The sequence below is a fragment of the Trichosurus vulpecula genome, chromosome 1 (genome assembly GCF_011100635.1).
Source record: "Trichosurus vulpecula isolate mTriVul1 chromosome 1, mTriVul1.pri, whole genome shotgun sequence".
NCBI lineage: Eukaryota > Metazoa > Chordata > Mammalia > Diprotodontia > Phalangeridae > Trichosurus > Trichosurus vulpecula.
The window spans coordinates 32,937,413-32,958,147 of NC_050573.1; the positions used below are offsets into that span (position 1 = coordinate 32,937,413).

Genomic DNA, 20,735 nt, shown 5'->3' on the forward strand with positions numbered 1-20,735 from the left:
CATCTCTCCTGTCAGATTAGCTAATATGAAAAAACAGGAAAATCATAAATGCTGGAGAGGATGTGGGAGAATTGGAACACTACCGTATTGTTGGTGGAGCTGTGAACTGAACCAACCATTGTGGAGAGCAATTTGGAACTATGCCCAAAGGGCTATAAAACTGTGCATACCCTTTGACCCAGCAATACTACTTCTAGGGTTGTATCCCAAAGAGATCATACAAGGGGTAAAAGGACTTGTATGTACAAAAATATTTATCGCAGCTTTTTGTGGTGGCAAAGAATTGGAAATTAAGGGAATGCCCATCAATTGGGGAACGGCTAAACAAATTGTGGTATATTAATGTAATAGAATACTATTGTGCTATAAGAAATGAGGAGCAGATGGACTTCATAAGAACCTGGAGTAACTTATATGATCTGATGGTGAGTGAAGGGAGCAGAACCAGGACAACATTGTACACAACTACAGATATATTGCTTCTGTGATGACTAACTTTGATAGACTTGGCTCTTCTCAATAATGCAAGGTTCTAAGACAACTCCAAAAGACTCATGATGGAAAAGGCTATTCACATTCAGAGAAAGAGTTACAGAGTCTGAATGCAGACTGAAGCAAACTATTTGCTCTCTCTTTTTTTAAATTTGATTTGATTTGATTTTTGATTTTGTTTCATCTTTCTCATGGTTCATCTCATTGGTTACAATTCTTCTTTACAACTTGATTATTCGGAAAATAAGTTTAATGTGAAAGTATATGTAGAACCTATCAGATCACACGCTGTCTTGGGGGAGAAAATTTGGAACTCAAAAAAAATTGACTTAAAAAAAGAAAGAAAAAAGTGAATAGAGCATTGCAAAGGATTTTGTGTAGCCAGATAAATTTGCGTTGATATTCCTGGCATGTCACAGGAGGCTATAAGAGTAAATGATGCTAGGTTCCAGAAAAAAAAAAGGTCTTCCTCCCCCAGAGGAGGAACTTGTAGTTTTGGGAGGAAACAAAATGCAGACAACAATGTACAAACAAGAGACATACTGGGCAGGATAAACTGAAGATAATCAGCAGGGGGAAGGGGTTAGCGTTAAGGAAAACCTGGCATGGATTCTTATAGAAGGTGCGATTTTAGCTGAGACTTGAAGCCAGGAAGGCTTGGAATAGAACGAGGACAGAGAGCATTCCAGGCATGGTAGACAGCCGGTGAAAATGCCCATCAGAGGGAGGTGCAGCGTCCTGTGTGAGACACAGCAAAGAGGTGAATGTCGCTGGATCGTAAGGACGTGGTGGGGTGGAGGTTGGGGTGGAGGTGTAAGAAAACAGAAAAGGTAGGAAGAGGACAGGTTATGAAGGGAGGACAGATGGCTTTAAGAAAGCTGGGTGAGAGTTACGAAGCATTAAGCTACTGGTAAGCAGTGGGCACCCATTGGCTGAGACCACGGCAAAGAGAAAAAGACAAAGAATTGGCAAATAAGCGGTGTAAAGGAGATCTAGCTCATCCTTTGTATTTGGATGGTGGGTTTTTTTCTCCCCTTCGCTCTTTTTGGTAATACATGTCTTATTTATATTTCAAATAATTGATTTTTACATTATATTATCGTTCTTGTAGAGCTGTAGTCCCTTTCCCCACCCACAGCAGAAACACAAGGTACATAAGAGCAGGTGCCATTTTCTCATTTTCCTTCTATCTCCACCAAGTTTTGCGCACTGGGGAGTTGGGTGGAGGGGCGAGTGGAGGAGGGAGTGTGTGGATTTCAAGGGATGGAGATCTGTGACTTCATTTGTGTAGGAAGTTCCCTGTGAGGAAATTTCCTTCACCAATACCTGCCCTGCAAATTATATCAGAGTTGCCTTGAACATGTTATTTAATAAGTGCATGTTAGATTGAATTTATATCAAAACCATTCAATGTGCGCTCTCCCCCCCCTCCCCCTCCCTTTTGCTCCCTCCACCCCTCTCTCTCTGAGGTCCTTAGTTTTCCATAGCCAAACAACGGTGCTTACCTAGCTCCCTCTAAAACAGGCATCCCTAAGTACTGAACGGTACCCACTGGAGGTAAAAGTGAAATCCAGAAGAACAGAATAACATCTGTGGAAGATGCCCTAAGGCCACAGCTTATAAACTGATGCCTCCTCTAAGTCTTAACACGAAATTTACTGAAAGCAAGAAAGCATTCCTCATGGAGTCACCACGTTCTTATAAACCCTTAATGCCCACTCTCCCTCACCCCAATATATTTACTGGGCCCACCTATTCACTCATTTTGCTCTCTTGTAGAAGCCACCAAACCAGAAGTCTTCCAAACCTAGATGTTACTCCTTGTGGACTCCCAAAAGTTGGGCATACAGCAGCTACCAAACAACTTATTTATTGTTCATTTCAATGGACCTTCTGATTCACAGCATCCACAGGTCAGCCCTTTTTGAAGCTGACCTGAGAAAATAATTAATATTTTGTTTATACATGTGTACATGTCTCCACCAATAAGCTCTTGGAGGGCAGGAACTGTTTCATATCTGCCTTGATATCACCAGCTCTTAGCACACTACCCAGGCCACAGCATTCACTTTATAAATGCTTGTTGATGGGTCTTCCCATAGGGCCTTCAGAATTTTTAATGAAATAAACAAAAACACCAGAATATAAGAAAATGATTTTATTCCTAATTTTCAGTTCTGATACAGTTTACAAATACGCTTTTACTCTGATAATTCAGCCTTGCTGCTAGCAAAGCCTCTGAACTAACACCCATAAATACAGGTCAGGAGGCGAATAACATCCACTATTGTTTCTATACATAAACTATTCTTTTAATGTCGTTTTTTTTGACAATTGCAAATCGACTACATAATATAGGTGGGCAAAAAGGCAATAAATGAGTCTTTTGAAACACTAAATGTATAATAAACACAGCGCATATTATCAACATTTACATGATTCACATCAAATTGATGACATCCTAAAACGTATTCCTTTTAAAGGATAGATTTTCAATAAAATATTACATTTCATTTAATACTCTGGTACAATACTTCATACACTGCAGGAAAATTAAAAGTAGGCCTAGTCATCAGCTTAATAAAGGATCCCTTCTCATTAGCCTTTAGTAATAAAAAGAATCACAATTATGTCATAAATAAACAGGCAAAATTAATAATTACAAGTTTTGAGGTTGAGCGTGGAAACATTTTTCAAATTAGTTTTGAGTAATAAAAAGTTATGAAAAACACTGAAACGAGCTCCTAGATAGATTTGCAATCTGCCCCAAACAAAAAAAAAAGGAGCAACATTTTAGTGAAGATACAATAACAATAAACTATATTTCTAAACTAATATTCAAGAGGGAAAATTAAAAGTTCTGTCCAAATTAATGGCTAGCAGTCCTAATAAGATAACCATAAATCAGCGTGACCATTTGCTATAAAACATTTTTTTTAATTTTTCTATTTTTTTTCTTACAATGCACAGTCAACGAAAACTGTACCAGGTTTGTACTGGTAAAAAATATATACTATATATAGATATATGTGTGTTGTGCCTCAGGAGTTACACTCTTCAGTTTTCTCGTGGTGTAAATCATCTATAACCAAATGCATCTAACTCAATTCCTTTCCCCATTCCACTGAACTGGAAATAATCCATGATGTCAAATCATTTTTAAAAACACCTACTAGAATAGTATCTCAAGATACAATGGGAGTCGATAAATAAGGTGAACTTAAATGGAGCCTCTGAACAATTCATTCCAGAAACATGAATTTACCCTTCATCAGTGGAATCCCCTCCTCCCTGGACACACTGTTTCTAGCAATTGACTGGCTATTTTTATTCCATCAGAGAATGGTGGAATGGATGTGGGGAAAAGGTGAGCCCATTAAGCACCACCATCTTAAACATCTGCATTAGCTCTGGACATGCACCCTCTCCCCCCTGGTGCTGCCCAAATTTGAGAAAGTCAGAAAGGACTCAGTGTGGACTTCCTGTACACAGAGGATGAAGGGGATGCGGCAGGGTCTCCTAGTGCCTGCTTTGTTAACAGAGGAGCAAATATTGCCCCATTACAGAAGAGCACCCATTGGGGAACCACACTTTTAAAAAATAACTAGATTACTGACTTCACAGTGCCTCAGAAAAGTTCACAGTACAATACTCTTGTCACCGTACATCTGTCTTTGTGCAAATGCACCACCAGACCTGACATGTGCCACCACCTCCCCAGCAAAGAGTTTGGCTTTTTTTTTTGTAGTGGGGAAGGCTGGTGGAGAATGCATGTGCTTGACTGGATACTCTGCCCTTTGTTTTCAGTATACAAGGGTCTCCCCAAACAATTCACACCTCTCTGTATACAGATTTTTGTTTTGTTTTTTCAAATGATTGGTTTAACTCCTCCAATAGCAAAAACTGAATGGCACTTTGCTATTTAACTACCACAAAATCTGAAAAAAGGGTCCCCAAAGTGGAAAACTGGCTGTTAGTGACAATGTTGTCAATTTTATGCATGGACTACGCATGAGTACTCTGAGCTCAGATGTGCAGATAATGAAGATATGTAGTAATGAGCACACGCTGGTATATTTGCAAGAAATGGAAATTCACCTTAATTATGGACTCTCACAACGAATTTGACAACCTCCTCTACTTGTACCAAAGCACATCTCCAGCCTGTACTAGGACCTGGCATGGAGACAGTAAAGATAATCCCTCCCTCTCTCTCTCTCTACTCCCTCTCCTAATCAACCACATGAAAGAGTCCATTCCTTTCAACTTGAGCAATCACCATGGTTTTCAGCAGGGCCACACACTAGATAGAAGCTTCTAATTTTCCCCTAAAAGAGCTATTAACTCTAAAATCTTGAATTCATTTGTTTCTTTTGTTTTTAATTTCAATATCACATTTCAGACAAATTCTCTAGCTCAAAACACAGAATCCTAGTTTCACAACTTAAAAAGGGCCAGTTCACTTTTGCATGATATGTAAATGACATGATACTCAGAATTAGGACTACAGGTGGGGTGAGGCAGGCAGTTGGCCAGGGTGCAATAAGCAAACATGGATACCTCAACTAAAAACAGGTTTTAATAAATGTGCACACACACATTTTTGTGCCAAAAAATTCTACTGTTTACAGCATGGAGCTCCTTGCAGGCAGATGCTATCTCTCTCTCTCCCTCTCTTTTTTTTCTTGGCACCCCCCAGGAGCCTAGCAAAGTGCCTTGGTGCTCACTAACAAACTAAATGTTAGTTCAATTGAACAACTCATACCATATGTGACTTGAACAATGTGAAGTCTTGAAGCCTTCAATGGACTCACAGAGAACAATTTCCAAATGCAGAAGGTTACAATTTCCAAACCTTGCTGAAGGCATTCCAATATTTTGTCAACTCTGGTAACAAAATTCATTTGTTGGATACAGAATGAATGTGACTTCAAACATGATTCAAGGTCATCTGATCCATCAATCAATGACTGCTTTTGCCCCCAGGTTCTGTTGCTTCCTCATAACCCACCTTTTCTAAGGTACTAATTCTGCGAGCTCCACTTGCCAATCAGTCATTGTTCAAGCCCTACACTGTACCCTATTCAATGTCACACAAGCTCATGTGAAATTTGGTAATGTGTGAGCAAGTTCTGGTGATGCTTCATAGCTACAAACTGTGGACTACCAATCTTTGAAGGGTTAAAGCTATAGGTCACCAGGGGCATGAGCATGACCAGGCTACAGCACTTTAGCAACAAAGAACCAGAGCATCAGAGAGACCAAAGATCAGAAAAGGGAGGGGCACAGTCATGGAGCAAGAGTGAAAGATGACTGAGTGTGAGATCGCCATGCCCCATTGGCACCCACACAGTGTCCAGGGATCTAGAGGCAGACCCTGAGGGCACTGGGTAGACCCTTTGGGGAAGAGTCACAGGACAGCACGGACAAGGACTGAACAAAATAAGAAGGTGTGAATGGGCTGCCACTGGCATCACTGCCAAGAGTGTCCGCCCACCTTGAGGAGATCCCAGTTCCATTGAGTTATCCAGTGCTCAATAATCATTCAGTGATCTGGCAGAACTAAGACACAGTTTGACAATCCCATGATACTATACTGACTCAGGAAAATAAGAAAAGGTTTCATTAAACCAATGTCCCACAAAGGACTTCACAAAGCCAAGTGAAAGAAGTTACCTCACCATCAAGTTACAGGACAAGTTGGGTTCAGAGAGTGCAAATACTACTGATTCTACCCTACAGGCATTGACATTAATGCAACAAATACATTTGTACAATCAAACCATTGTACAAATATAAGGATATATGCTGGTGAAAGTCTGTCCCAAAGTCAAGAGTCCAAAGTACTACAATAAAGTAGAGGCAAACAAAAGCGTTTTCAAAGTGATCGTGCAATAAAAAGATGCACTTATTTCAATTCACACAAATGCAGGCTTTATGCAGCCCCCTTGGACAAAGAGCCTGAATTCTCTCTCATCTCAGGCCCAGCTGCACTTATCCTATGTGCATCCTACAGACAGCCCAAAGTCTCATTTGCCTACCAAAGGTCAGGGCATTCTCTCTTCTGCATGTGAAAATGACCAAACAGGTCTTCCCAAATGACTTCAGGGAAAACCAACACTCTACCCCAGCTCTACTGGAAAGAAGCTTCCCACTATTGGTGATTTGGGCCTGATCTAGTCACTGAATCGGCTCCACTCTGCCTCTGAGCCCCGGAAGGCTCAAAGCACAGAAACAAAAGACAGCCATAGGGCAAGGAACCTGAGTAGTTACAGGGGATCAAAAGGGAAGTCACTAGAGGAGCTTATTTGCTTTACAAATATGACCAAAAATATTTCAGCTGAAATAAACAATGAAGAATGGTGGAACACACATAGCAAAGAGGGATGTGGCTCTGGAAGGCACTTAAGGTAAAAGAAGGTTGGTGAAAATCCATTCAATGAAACAGAAAGGAGCTATTGCTGGCAATCCTGTCCCCCCGTCCTGGCACTGACCCCTTCTTGCCTTGCTTCAGCCAACCCTCGGTGTTCACAAAGATGGACTTGAGGGGCCTGGCTCAGATCATGTATCCTTCCACTGGATTCTGAAGTACAGATCACCTAGAGAAGTGTAAGGCCTTACTGAAAACCACAGGAGCTCTGAGCATGGGGAAAGGGTCACACATATCAGCTCACAGATGGTGCAGCAGGGTGGTTGGGGTTGAGCAATCACAAAGAATCACCAGAAGCTCACTAAAAGGTCTTCTGCCTCCAACTGTCAAGTCGCTAGATGACCGTGAAGGCCACAGGAATCACCTCAGGCTGCCGCCACCTCCTGCCCCTGCTACGAGCTGCTGCTTTTCTGAATGACTACAAATGTTCCCTCCAACACTGGTCATCAGTGTTCTCTCGAGCATAAAGACAGTGACTGGTTCAAAGAAAACCTTGTGCATGTTCTCCCAACAAAAACTCAACAATTAGGCTGAGGAGTAAGTCAACCATCTGCTAACAAAAGAAGATATCTCCTCTCCAAAAACCATTGTCACCTTCCACTTTGAAGTAGCCAATTGGAAAGGAAATACTTGACTCTGTAAGCTTCAGGCATTAGGACATGATTCTATCCCCTATCAGTTATAATAGATAATAATAAAAAATTGTTCCCATTTACACTGGATGTTGTTTTGACAGATTTTCCCAAATCATTGCTCCTTCAAAAAGTGCCCTTTCATGCCTCACAAAGAGAAAGAGAATAAATCTGCTCCAATTTTAAAAAGAAAAACGCTGATAACTTGAATTTTAATCACCATCATCTGCAAAATGTGGAAATGAAAATTTAATAGCTTCCTCAATTTAAAACAAAATTCTATAAAATATAACATTGTCTACATTGTAGAGATGATTTCTTCTTATTTAAAAAACAAGCAATTGTAAATCAGGCATTGTTGAGAGAGAAAATCATGATCTTTATATGGTTTTGCACTTTGCTTATTAGCGGAAGTTAAACAGTCAGAATGCAAACCTTCCAAATTCATTCTTCACATGAAAGTCATTGCATCTTTCTTGACCTTTTGGGGGTGGAGAGGAATAGTCATATCTGGAAAGAGAAAAAAGAAAGCAAGAAATTATTTAGGAATACATATCTAAAAGGTTAATAAAAATGAAAACATTTTAAAATCAGTGTGAAACTAATAATGTAGAATTCTATATTGAAAAAACAAGCTCATGGCAGACCATAACCTTCTATTTGATACTGAGAAATACTTTTGTCTCTAATCTGAAGAGTTAAACTTTCTGAAAAGGTGTTAGAGCCAATAGCAGGGTAGAATACTTTAAAATTATGTAGGATCACTGACTTAGAACTGAAAGGGAACTTAGACAATGATCATTTGATCTAATTCCTTTGTTTTACAGAGGTGATAGTGATCTCTAAAAAAGTACAGGGGTGATCTGATCCAAGCCTTGTTGTATTCAGTGGCCCTACTACTGGCACAAAAGTGGGAGCCAACACTAACGGGTTCCAAAAATATCTTAACACATCAGAATGTTGGCTGAAATCTTTCTTATTTAGCAAGATGGCGAACTTCTCTAACACAATAGATTCTGATAGGGATAAATGTATAGTCCTACTATACTCAGTGACACAGGTACCACTGAGGGAGATAGCACTTTGGTTAAATGCCAGTTCAGTAACAGTGTGATGTAGCAGTGAAAGAATCGACTACAATTTCAGGCTACATCAACAGTGACCACCTCAAGAAAGAGGAGGTGACCATCACCTGGGCCCCATGCCCCCTCACTCCTGGGAATCACACAGTGGAAGATCACTGACAGACTGGGACACACCCACAGGATGGTGAGCAGAAGAATGAAAAGACAAGAAACCATACCACATCAGTCAGCTGAAGAAATTGCCTAGAAATTAGAAGATTTGGGAGCACAAGGGGCTCAAGACATGTTCAAGGATTTGAAATGCTTTCATTTGGAAGGGCTCGTGAGGAGACATACGTCACTTAAAAGAGTTGGGGATGGGAATAGGGGTCAGATAGAATAAGAGAATCTTAGGAAGCTAAGGGGAATTAGGGCCGTGCTGAGAGAGGCACAGGATCCAGGAATAAGGAAGAGCTGATCCTGCTGTCCTATCAGACCTCATCTGGACAACTAAGGTTATTTCTGGCAGCATAGGTCAAGAAGGGAACCGATGAGATGGAGATTGTGCAGAGGAGGCCAACCTCAAGGGGAAGGGCTTTGAGTCCCTGCCAAATGAGGATCAGCTGAAGGGAATGATCAGAGTTGGGAGAAGAGGACACATAATTGATGTCTCCCACGGGGCGGGGGGGGGCCCGCAGTTATCCAGATTGTCACTTGTTTTACTCATTCTCAGAGAGAAAAACAAGAAACAAAAGCTGGAAGTTTTAACAAGCCAATTTAGGCTCAATATCTAGAAAGAACTCCCTACTAACTCTAGCCATCCACAAGTACAATGGGATGCCTTGCAAGGCGGTGGGCTCTTGAGGACATTTGAGAAGAGGCTGGATGACAATGTCAAACACACTCTGCAGGGGACGTTTTTCACAGCTACGGGTTGCATGAAGAAGCCACGGAAAGCAGAGCCATCACTGAGATTTGGTGATTCTCTTTGTTCTGCTTGGTCCCAGAGGACAGAACTACAAGCAGCAGGTGAAAGTCACAGAAAGACAAATTTCAGCTCAACATAAGAACAAGCTTCTTACGTCAGAGAGCTGTCTAGTGGAGGAATGAGCTGCTTCAAGAGACAGTGAGGTCCCCAACATTTGAGGTGCTCAAGTGGAGTATGGATAAACATTTGTTGGAGATGCTGTCAAGATGATTCTCACTAATAAATACCCCGGAATGAGGTCAAGTCTGAGCTTCTGCAGATTTTCCCAGGGTCACCCAACTGCTACGGGGCAGAGCAAGGAAGAAGATCAAGAGTTCTTAACACCTAGGGGGATGTTTCTCTTTACACAAGCTTCATGCAATCAGTACAGGTAGTTTTCTAGGTATCACGGCAACCCCTACTAAGCAATTTAGAAAAGGGCCTGTTTACTCTAAGTATCCCAAAGGAATTAATTCCCAAGAGAGACACTGAGTTGCCTTTAAAGAATGAACTCTGACTTTTGTGAATTGTGAAATGCTTGTCAAACTTAAAACTGGCAGAATGTTACCTTGGGAAGGGATTAGCTTATAAAAGTTTTTAACATAATTTAACATTGGTACATCACAAAACACACACATATTGAACAGTAATCGATTACAGCTATCAAACATTCTGAAGTTAATTACCCAGCTCTGAGCTGAAACCTTGGCAGGTCTTCTCATCTAAAACTCTTCTGCTGCTGCACCAATCCCACATTTTCATATACTCTAGCGCTATCTTCTCTCATTCTGAAAAAGATATTTACAAAAATGCAAACCAGGCAGAAGAAAGGTATCTTGTTAGATTGTCACTAACTGGAATAACAAAAAGTTAGGCTATTTGAAAATGTTACGCTACAACTTTCAGATCTGAAATTGCAAAGTCAGTGCAAGGGAAAGAAGTCACTTGGAATATACTGCCAAAGAGACCTGCATTCTTCCCCCACTGCTCATCAATAAAGAAATCCATTTAACAAACCAGCTCTCTCATTGTGGTAAAAAGAGGCCAAAAGATGATATTTGTGACTCATAAGACCTTTCACATTACTAGGGCACGTATAGACAGAGGGTGGGTATGAGTTGAATATGAAAGGATGATATCAAAAATAAAATTAAGGGGTGAGAGAGGAATGTACTGGGAGAAAGACAAAGGGAAAAGTAGAATGGGGTAAATTATCTCATAAAAGAGGCAAGAAATAGCTTTTAGAGTGGAGAGGTGAGGGGGAGTGAGTGAACCTTACTCTCATCCGAACTGGCTCAAAAAGGGAATAACATACAAATGCGGCTGGGTATAGAAATATATCTTACCCTACAGGAAAGTAGGAGGGCAAGGGGATAAAAAAAAAAGGAGCTTGGGGGTGATAGAAGGGAAGGCAGATTGGGGGAGTGGGTACATCAGAAGCCAAACATTTTTGAGAAGGGACAGAGTGAAAGGAGAAAGACAAGAGAATAAAGGGGTAGGGAGGAATAAGATGGAGAGAAATACAGTTAGCAATAGTAACTGAAAAAAATTCTGAAGCAAGTTTCTCTGACAAAGGCCTCATTTCTCAAACATACAGAGAACTAAGTCAAATTTATAAACTTAAAAAAATAAGAGCCATTGATAAATTACCAAAAGACATGAAGTTTTCAGATGAAATAGTCATATGGTATACACTAACTCACTATTGAGTGGAGAAATGCAAATTAAAACAGTTCTGAGGTACCACCTCCTACCTATTAGATTGGCTAATAGGACAGAAAAAGTAAATGACAAATATTGGAGGAGATGTGGGAAAAATGAGACATTAACGCACTGTTGATGGAATTGTGAACTGATTCAACCAGTCTGTAGAACAATTTGGAACTATGCCCAAAGGGCTATAGAACCATGCACGCCCTTTGACTTAGCAATGCCACTACTGGGTCTGTATCCCAAAAGAGATTAAAAAAAAAAACAAAAAGGAAAAAGACCTATATGTACAAGAATATTTATAGCAGCTCTTTTCTGGGAGAAAAGAATTGGAAATTGGGGAGATGCCCATCAGTTGGGGAATGGCTAAGCAAGCTGCAGCATGTGATTGTGATGGAATACTGTTGTACTAGAAGAAATGATGAGCAGGATGCTCTCAGAAAAACCTGGAAAGACTTGCATGGGCTGATGCAAAGTGCAATGTACATGTATAAGGTAACAGCAGTACTGTAAGATGATCAGCTGTGAAGGACTTAGCTACTCTCAGCAACACAACGATCCAAGACAACTCTGAAGGACTTAGAATGAAAAATGCTGTCCATCCCCAGAGAAAGAATGGATGGTGCCTGAATACAGATTGAAGCAGATTTTTTTTACTACATTTTTCTTGAGGTTTTTTTTTTGTCTATGTTTTCTTTTACAACTGTATATGACTACAGAAAAATGTCATTGGGAAATATCGAACAAAGTAAGTAAAAATACAATAGAACGTTTAAAAAAAAAGAGGCCAAAAAGGAGGAATAGGAAGAGAAGGAAGCAGCAACTGTCTGCTACAGGAAACGCATCTGGTACATGATGTATCACATAATGATTAAATTAGAAGCACACATATGATTACTCACCGTACATGCAGTCTAAACCACTTGTATGGAAAATTAATGACAATTTACACACAGACTACAACAATATAAAACTTAACCACAGCAACAAAATCCAGAAAAAATACAGAAATAAAAGATCAAAGAGGTATACAAAGGCAAACAAGATTTGCTGTTATTTTTGTTAAAGTTAATACATACCCTTAAAAACAAATTATAACTAATGGAGTTTGTGATTTTATAGAGATCAATTTTGTTCTGTGAGTATTTCAATGTTTGTTTTTGTTGAGTTGTCAAGTTTAAAATAAATAAATGAATGAATGAGTGAACAAATAGACAAAAAATGGACAAACACATAGATAAACATATGAATGAATGACTAAACAAACAAATAAACAAATGAATGCATGAGAAGCCAAAAGCAGAAAGGATTTGAAAATGTGAACCAGCAGGAAAGAGCCAAGAGGAGTCTTGTGAAAATTAACCTAGAGAGGCAAATGTTAACCAAAGGGATCAGTAATGTAAGCTTCTTGTAGCTGTTCACAGAACTGATGTGACAAGTGTCTTTAAATTACATTTTGTGGACAAAGTCCCAAAACTCCTATCTATCAGCTAGTAGCAAATATGGAGCATAACTCTATGGTGACAAGCTAAGGGCTCACTTTATTTAACTGGTTCCCCAAAATTTTCTCCTCTCCCCACCAAAAAAGTAAAGGTGAGATGGGGAGTGGGAGGGAAGGATAACCAGCAACCATTAGGCTTGGAACAAAAAGATATAAACCTAATTTGGTACTTTACTAGGCTCAACAAACACGGCTTTGATATATTAATAACCCCCAGGGAAGGCAACAGCCAGCCAGCCAGCCAGCCATCGGTTAAATAAACCAGCTAAGGCTTTGAGAAGTATTAACAAGGCACAAGCTACTAATTTGCTAATTGCTAATGGACATTATTAGCCGGCTGATTAGCCACAGCATATGTCCACGGAAGTCTTGGGCTGCAAAGAGAGCAATTTTGCAGAAGGATTTTCAGAGAAAAACCCCAATTCCCTCCCTTCTACTTACTCTGGACAGGATGGAGTTGGGGTGCAGGGTGGAAGAGGACTCTGATCTCCACTTGTCTGGTCCGCTAGGGAATATTTAATGTTTGTATATTCATGCCCTTTTCTCTTGCTTTTCTGAAAACCAAAGAGCAAAGATAAAACATTTTAAGCTTCAGGAAGGCCTGAAAAAAGACATTTTAATGAAGGAGCCTAAAATCTTGTTCTTTAGGTGGTCAAACAACTGGTGAACATTCAAAAAACACTAAAACGCTGTCAGAACGCAAATGGCCAAGTATTCATCTTTCCAACTACAACATATAACCTGAACAAAGCTTCTTAGGATCAACAGTGCCCTTTCAAGCCCACAGAATTTTAAAGCAAGATGAAATCATGTACAACAACTTCAGCCAGGCTTGAACCAAACCACTTAGCTAAAGGAGGGAAGCATTCCCATAGTCATCATCTCATGGCTCCTCTGCAGTACAGTTTTGTGACCTCCAGGCACACAATCAGAAGAGATTCCATAAAGACTGAACCCCAGCAGAAATGGCTCCACAGTCCCAGTAGACCCAACCTGAGCAGTGCAGAAGGAAGGAAGCCTGGGAAATGGCTCTCTAAAGAAGAAGAGGCAGCAGAGCCACACAGATACCTGACACTGTCCCCTCTACACTGCTCCTTACTCGGTGAGGGGCCCTTTGGACCCCTCAATGCTGCAAAGCTGGTTCTGAAAAATTTCCCAGTAAGCATGCCACTTCAGCTCATACACAAGCTGAGCCACGATGGTAGCAAACTCTAAATGAAATACATTGTACCTCACTCGCCCGAAAATGAAACGCACCTCTAAGAGAGAGATCAGTTAAGAATCCCTCCCCATTTATGCTAATACCATTGAATCAGCACCTCTGACCTCATCAAATATCTAGGTCATCATGCAATGCACCTTTCAAGTTGGAGGCAGTCTCAAAAAAAACATTCACTATCTAGGATTTGAAGAATTTTTGCCCTAATATAAGGTAACCTTTGGCCCAAATAGCACTGACCATCATTTTCATTTTACTGGCAGTAGGTATATAGGTGCCTAAGGGGCATACTATGGACCAGTGTTAGTAAGGAGAGAATCCAAAGGAAGCAAAAGTCACAGGTTAAAACCTTTTGTGGGCCAGGGTTGGGGCTAGACTTCAGTCCTTTCAATGGCCACAGACCAAGCCTGATTAGTTCTAGCTATCTATCTTGCAAATATGTCAGTCACTGGTTATGAGGCACACTCAAGGGAGATATTTTAATGGATTAATATCCAGCACAACCACTCAATTAATAAATGGCTGAAAGACTACACTCTGCGGGTGCCGAATAGTGCCATCTTTGTATACAAAATTTTTCATATTTTTTTGCATATTTTGCATATTTCAACATACGTTCACAACAAACAAAAATATTAAGCTCCTTGCTTATATTTGCTCAAGTCTATTTTGGAGTAACTTGCATGCAAATAATCCAAGAACTTCAGAGTCCATAAATTTTAGCACTGAAATCTCAGCCTGCCTTATATGAAATCTTCTAGAAAAGGTAGAATACATAAAAAACCTACAAAATGAACTCTTCTCATTAATTCTTTCTTAAAGACCAAGAGAATTTTTTTTGCACTACAGTAATTGTAAAAAGAGGGCAATTTTTCGAATTAAGAGGAATATAAGTGGGATAGGAATGACTAAAGTGACTCAAGGAATCCAGAGTTCCAACTGTACGTACAGCTCCCTAGGGCTTTTGTAGCAACCTGACTGAGTACAATCCTGGATGGACCTGATTGATGGGGAGCTGGCTCAGCTCCCCGGGGATTCGGATAGCTAAATGGAGCCCTTCTGCTGCACTGGCTGCCTGAAACACTAAGAAAAATTCCAGATGAAATTTTAAATTTTTCCATAAGAGCTTCAGCAAGGAAGACTGGGAAACAACCTGAAACTGATTCTTCCCTCCACCAGATTTCATTGACAGCAGGATTTCCAAGACTTTTAAAAATCTGTATGAATCCAATTGACTCACCAACTGTTTTGTAGTCAAGACTTCCAGCTGGTTAGGAAAGGGGACAATTGCAAGGCTCTGAAATCATCTGGTAATATAAATGCAGAGATAAAGCGCGCTCTCTCTCCCTCCATATATACATATATGTAATATGTCTGAACATGTGCGTATACACACACACACCCATATATAGATATATAGAGAGACACAGATATAGATAGATATCTTTCCATGTGAGGTAAATCTAGTTCTTTCATCTTTAAATCTTCAAAAGAGAATCACAGTCTAGGTTTTCTCCTGCTTTTCCCCACTCCCTGCCCCCAAGGAAACCACCAACCTGGGTCTCTACATAGTGAGAAAAAAGAAAACGAAAACCACATGTTGAGAAAGTTGTCCAAAATGCTATGTGTCCAAATGTCAAGAAACAAAGAAAAATGATAACTAAGTTATAAGGTGGCTAAAGCAGAGGCTTTGCAATAAGTTCAATTTAACAGAGGATGAAATAACATAGTCCCTGACCTCAAGGAGTTTACACTTTAAAAAAATGTAACTAAATTGATTTTTTTTCTGTGTGGGGAAAAAAAAACATTATCCAATCCAACTTAGCACGTTAAACAGTTAGAAATGTGTCGACCAATTAAAATAAAACTGAGGTCCTAGGAAAGAAGAGCCTCCATATTCATCAGAACAAGAATCTGCACCACTCTGCAGGAGTCTTGGAGTATTTGATGAACAACACCAATTAACAGAAGAGATCTCTAGTCTTATCAACTATACATACCCACCCCTAAACTCAGACTTCCAAGAAAACCCCCGATCTTCCTGGTCGGATTCTCCTCTCCCGCCCCACTCCTCCTCTAACTCCCCTTTATGTGTCCCTTGTCTTTCTCCATTAGAATGTAAATTACATGAGGTCAGGGCAGGTCTTTCTTGAATTTATTTATACCCTCACTGCTTAGCGCAATGTCTAGCACATAATGTCATCATCAAAATCATCATCATTATCAACGAGCATTTATTAAGTACTTACTACATGCCAGCATTTATTAAGTACTTAGTACATGCCGGGCGCGGTGCTAAACACAAGGGATACAAAGGCAAATACGGTCCCTGCCTAGAGGGGGCTCACAGTTTAATGTGGGAGACAATTGCAAACAACTGTGGACAATCAAGACATATACAGAGTAAACAGGAGATACTGAGCATTTTGAAAGTGCCCTCTCTTAAGAGAGACAAAAATATGATCATGAATTCAGAGCTAGACTGGACCTCAGAGGCCACCTAGTCTGACCACATCATTTAGATAAGGAAACTGGCACCCCAGAAAAGTTGGAGGATTTGGCCAGAGGCCCAACAGTTCCTGAATTAAATTTAGCTCCTCTGATCCCAAACCCGGCACAGGGCCCTGCCCATTAGGGCACACTGCCCTCCCAACAACATAAGCACCTCAACTCTCCCAACTTGTGCTGATCTATTCACATAGTTTTAAATACAGATTTAAGGAACCGAGAACTTAAAAAACATAAACCTTAAAAAATCCCTGAGCCAGTCTTTGTTGGCATGTTAACCACACAGTATTTCGTAGTTGCCACATAAGATCTTGGCAAGCACCAGTGAAGACTAAGATCTGTTCCTGACAAACAGGCCCTGCGTTCTGACTAACTGAGCCCTGGCAATGTGGCTGTGACTTTGTTGAACTAGAATTTGTCTCATGCAGTGTGCCCATTACCATTCTAAGGAAAGATTCAGGCTGTGGCCTAGATCTTTGGAAGGCAATCACAGTAATACCGACAAACCACTTTGATGTTTAAACAAGACTTCAGCAGCAGCAAGAGCTATGCTACTAAGGAAAAAAAGGCCATTCTACTTATTTTCCTCATCTCAGCATATTCCTAATTAACTCAGCTTTGTGTTTGATATGAATAGCTTTTAAATGGAGAGACTCCAATTTCAAATTCTTCTTCATTACCCAGATCTTATTAAAACTGAAATTTCACTACTTCCAACTACCCGACAGCACTAAAAATTGGCCACCCCAAAGCCTGGGTATTATCAGAGTGACCAAATTCAGACTAAGAAATAGGAATCAGAGAATGAGACCCAGATGGAAGCTCTGGGGTTACGGTAATGGTCCAAAAGCTTAGGGGTCCTACATTGTAAGCTCACTGCACAATACAAGGAAAACCAGAGCCTTCCTGTCCAGTTATTTCCTTATCATTCCTCCTTCTAGGAGATCAAACGACAAGTTAATTAAAGCTCCTAATGTGTGTGAGGGTCACCCTTGCGCTCCATGAATCTTTCACACCTGCTCCATCGGAGGATCCTCCTATTGGGCACTGGCTCCTTACTCAAAAGGAGGTTAATGTATATAGCCACTGATATGCATGAGGCCTGAAGAAGGGCCTGCAAAGGGCAGAAGGCACCCCAGGCTGGAGCTATCCTCCACTTAAATCACTTCAGATCAGATGAGAAAATGCAGCATGAAGGCTACTTCAAATTTATACAATTGTACCTGCTCCTCCTCGATTCTACGCTGTAGCGTCTCGATATAATGCTGCACGGCCATGTAGATAAATCTGTACTGGGCTTCTGTCTGGACCATCCCTGATCTCTGGGATCTCACCATCTGAATGGTCTTGGGGACATCAATGTCACAATCCACACCTAGAAGAAAACAAACAGAAGCGCTGACCCTGCGTGGTCTTACATACTATACAAGGCCTCTGCACACACACAACTGACACTCAGCTTTGACCTATGTGCAGGAAAGGCTTTCCACTGATATCATTGGTCCCCAGTGATTCGCACAGCCAAGAAACATTCATTTCCATATCCCACAAAACGGCGTGTGCTCGGCCCTTAAAGGTCCCAGTCCAAAAGGACAGCTCTTTGGTTCGATTTCCAGTTGCCAACTCTGCCAACTACATCTGGTACTCTGGCACCAGCTAGAATTGCTCTGGAAAAATACAAGTTTGGTGGTCCCATTTAAATCCATTTCTCCTACTGATGGGGATCACTTGCTCTCTCCTCCCGAAGAATATGAAAACAGCAATTTGAGTTTCTGACCCTGCAGCCAACTTACCTTTTTCTCTGATAATGTCAATAAGGATGTCAATCACAATGAAAGTTCCTGTCCTGCCGATCCCAGCACTATGGGTGAAGAAAACAAAAAGCTGTTCGTTTTTCTTCCAGTCACAACAAAGCCCTTCAAGGGATGAATACAGTTTCCTCTATGTGGATGTGTGTGTGTTGTGTGCACACACACACATGCACACATCGTGTTGGGGAGGTGTTCAAAATAAGAATACTGATAATAGAACAAATGTCGGGGGAGGGGGATCATTTTTGACAAGGCATATTTTAATTAAGTTGTACAAATAACTAAAGTTAAGTGGCCTCCCACATATCTACTTGCCCACTATGCAAATATAATTTACAAAAATAAAGTCTCCTCCTGACACACACAGCTTACCCCAAATGTAGGGCATGATACATTTGTGGGCACCAGTGTGAAGGCATGAGGCATGAGATCACAGCTCCCACCAAAGCCCTGCATGGGAAGTGGTCCATGTCTATTTAAAGCAATCAACAGTAGCGTGGGGGGAAAAAATCTCTTCTTCCCATGTTAAAAGAGATCAGAACCACAACCAAATTAGAGCCTAAAATCCTACACACAAAAAAAAGAAAATCGAACAAGATCATAAACTCCTTCAAGCCAGAGATTGTGTCTTATCGCTTTTTTTATCATTGTGATACCACACCCAGCCCTAGCTCCAGCCCTCTGCTTACAACAGCCATTCAATAAATATTTGCTGATTGAAATTAGTCTTGAGGACTCAGTAAGGAACATATTCACAGGTGACAAACATCCTTTTCTTATACTGTTTATCCAGAATTCCTACAAATGCTCATATTCTCCTCTAAGAGCTGGGAGGTGGGAAATGGGGGAGCAGATAGCATGCATTCCCTTGCTTTGGGAAATTAAGACTCTCTCTACCCAGAACCACACCAAAGCTCTGCCATGATCTGGACGATTACCTGCAATGCACCACCACAGGGCCTGCATCAGGAATGCTCTCCTGCTTGTGATGGACCTCTTCTAAAAAGTCCAGAACACCCCCGGGGTCAGTGGGCACGCCGTGATCGGGCCAGGTTCTAAAATGATACTGCCACACTGTTCTCTCCGTGTTCCCCTGAAGTAGAGCCAAGAAGCAGCAGGAAAGAATTAAATACTCCAAGGGGGAGAACTTCCCTATATCAGGAACAATCAGGGTACTAAATGATCCAAAGAAACTGGCATTTAAAAACAAAGAAATGTCCACAAAAGAGGTGAAGTTACCATTTCAGGGACCTTTTAAGATGTTTTTTTCTGTAGCTGGACTTGGGCCCAGTCCTTTTAAAGTCAATTTCATACAACAGTCATATTTTTTATGGATAAGCTTTGAGCTTACTTGAGTAATTAGTCTTTTAGAATAAGGGAGGGTCCCCCTCCCCCACCCCCTCCCAGGATGTCTTTAAGTAAAAGCCAAATGGGCTCTTGACATAAGACATCGGACTAGGAAATAATGGGTTTGCAAACATTTTGCATACATTCCCTCATTTGATCAGCTCCGGATAGGATCCTCCGACATACCTACAGAAATAACTGATGGAAAACACTCTGCCAGTCTCAAAGCATTATATAAATGTAAGTGCTGAATAAGCTACAGACTCAGTTCCAGCATTCAAAGTCTAGTACAGCCTGGCTCCAAACATCCTGTTCACCCTTACCTCATATCAGCCATTAACACATTCTAAATTACAGCCAAACTGGACCTAAACTAAGGTTTCTTTAGCCCCTCCAGAACGGGAAGCAGTCTCCCCTCCATCTCTGTCTGGTAATCTCTTTCTCTTCCTTCAAGGTCCAAAACATCCACCACCTCCTCCACAAAGTCCACACTACAAATTTTCTCTCTCTTCATATTTCTTATTCAATTCACAAGCATTTATTAAACATCTGTTATGTGTGAGGAACTGTGTTAGGCACTAGAGATACAAAGACAAAACCAAAACAGACCAGGCCCTCAAAGAGCTTGCTTTCTCCTGGGTGGATACAACACATGTGCCCAGCATAAGGAAAGCAAGAAGGAGGAGAAGCACTCTAGTAAAGAGCACTTAGACTGCTTCTTTGGCCTCATTTTACTCTCTATCATGTCACAGGGCATAAATTTAGAGCTGAAAAAGACCTGAGAGGTCATCCAGTCCAGCCCCACATTAAGGAACTGAGGCCTAATGATTTGTGCATTTGTCCTTCCTCCCACCAGACTATCAATTCTTTGACACATCCTCATCTTTGAAGCCCAGGCCTCAAGCACTGTGCCTTGCATATTCTATAGATAAAAAAGAAGGATCTGGAATTTCTGTCAAGGTGGAAAAAACCCATTGTGGACATCCCGTCCACCAGTGAAAAATACAACCCATCGCTGACCTAGAGAGAATCTAGTGAGCTTCTTCCCCAGAGC

At 40.9% G+C, this 20,735-nt stretch overlaps 1 protein-coding gene across 2 annotated transcripts in view; it reads right to left on the minus strand.

The window, feature by feature from the left end:
- Positions 1 to 2,635: 2,635 nt before the first annotated feature.
- The window catches only part of PTPN11 (protein tyrosine phosphatase non-receptor type 11), a 73,567-nt gene continuing 55,467 nt past the window's right edge, over positions 2,636 to 20,735 (minus strand). The window contains exons 11-16 of one of the 2 annotated variants that reach the window (XM_036752763.1): positions 19,273 to 19,427; positions 18,317 to 18,384; positions 17,747 to 17,898; positions 13,238 to 13,350; positions 10,272 to 10,373; positions 2,636 to 8,064 (exon numbers count right to left, since the gene is read on the minus strand). In XM_036752763.1, the coding sequence (XP_036608658.1) occupies positions 10,304 to 10,373; positions 13,238 to 13,350; positions 17,747 to 17,898; positions 18,317 to 18,384; positions 19,273 to 19,427 (558 nt within the window). In that variant the 3' untranslated portion in view covers positions 2,636 to 8,064; positions 10,272 to 10,303. The remainder of the gene's footprint in view (positions 8,065 to 10,271; positions 10,374 to 13,237; positions 13,351 to 17,746; positions 17,899 to 18,316; positions 18,385 to 19,272; positions 19,428 to 20,735) is intronic. The other variant, XM_036752757.1, reaches the window with a different exon arrangement.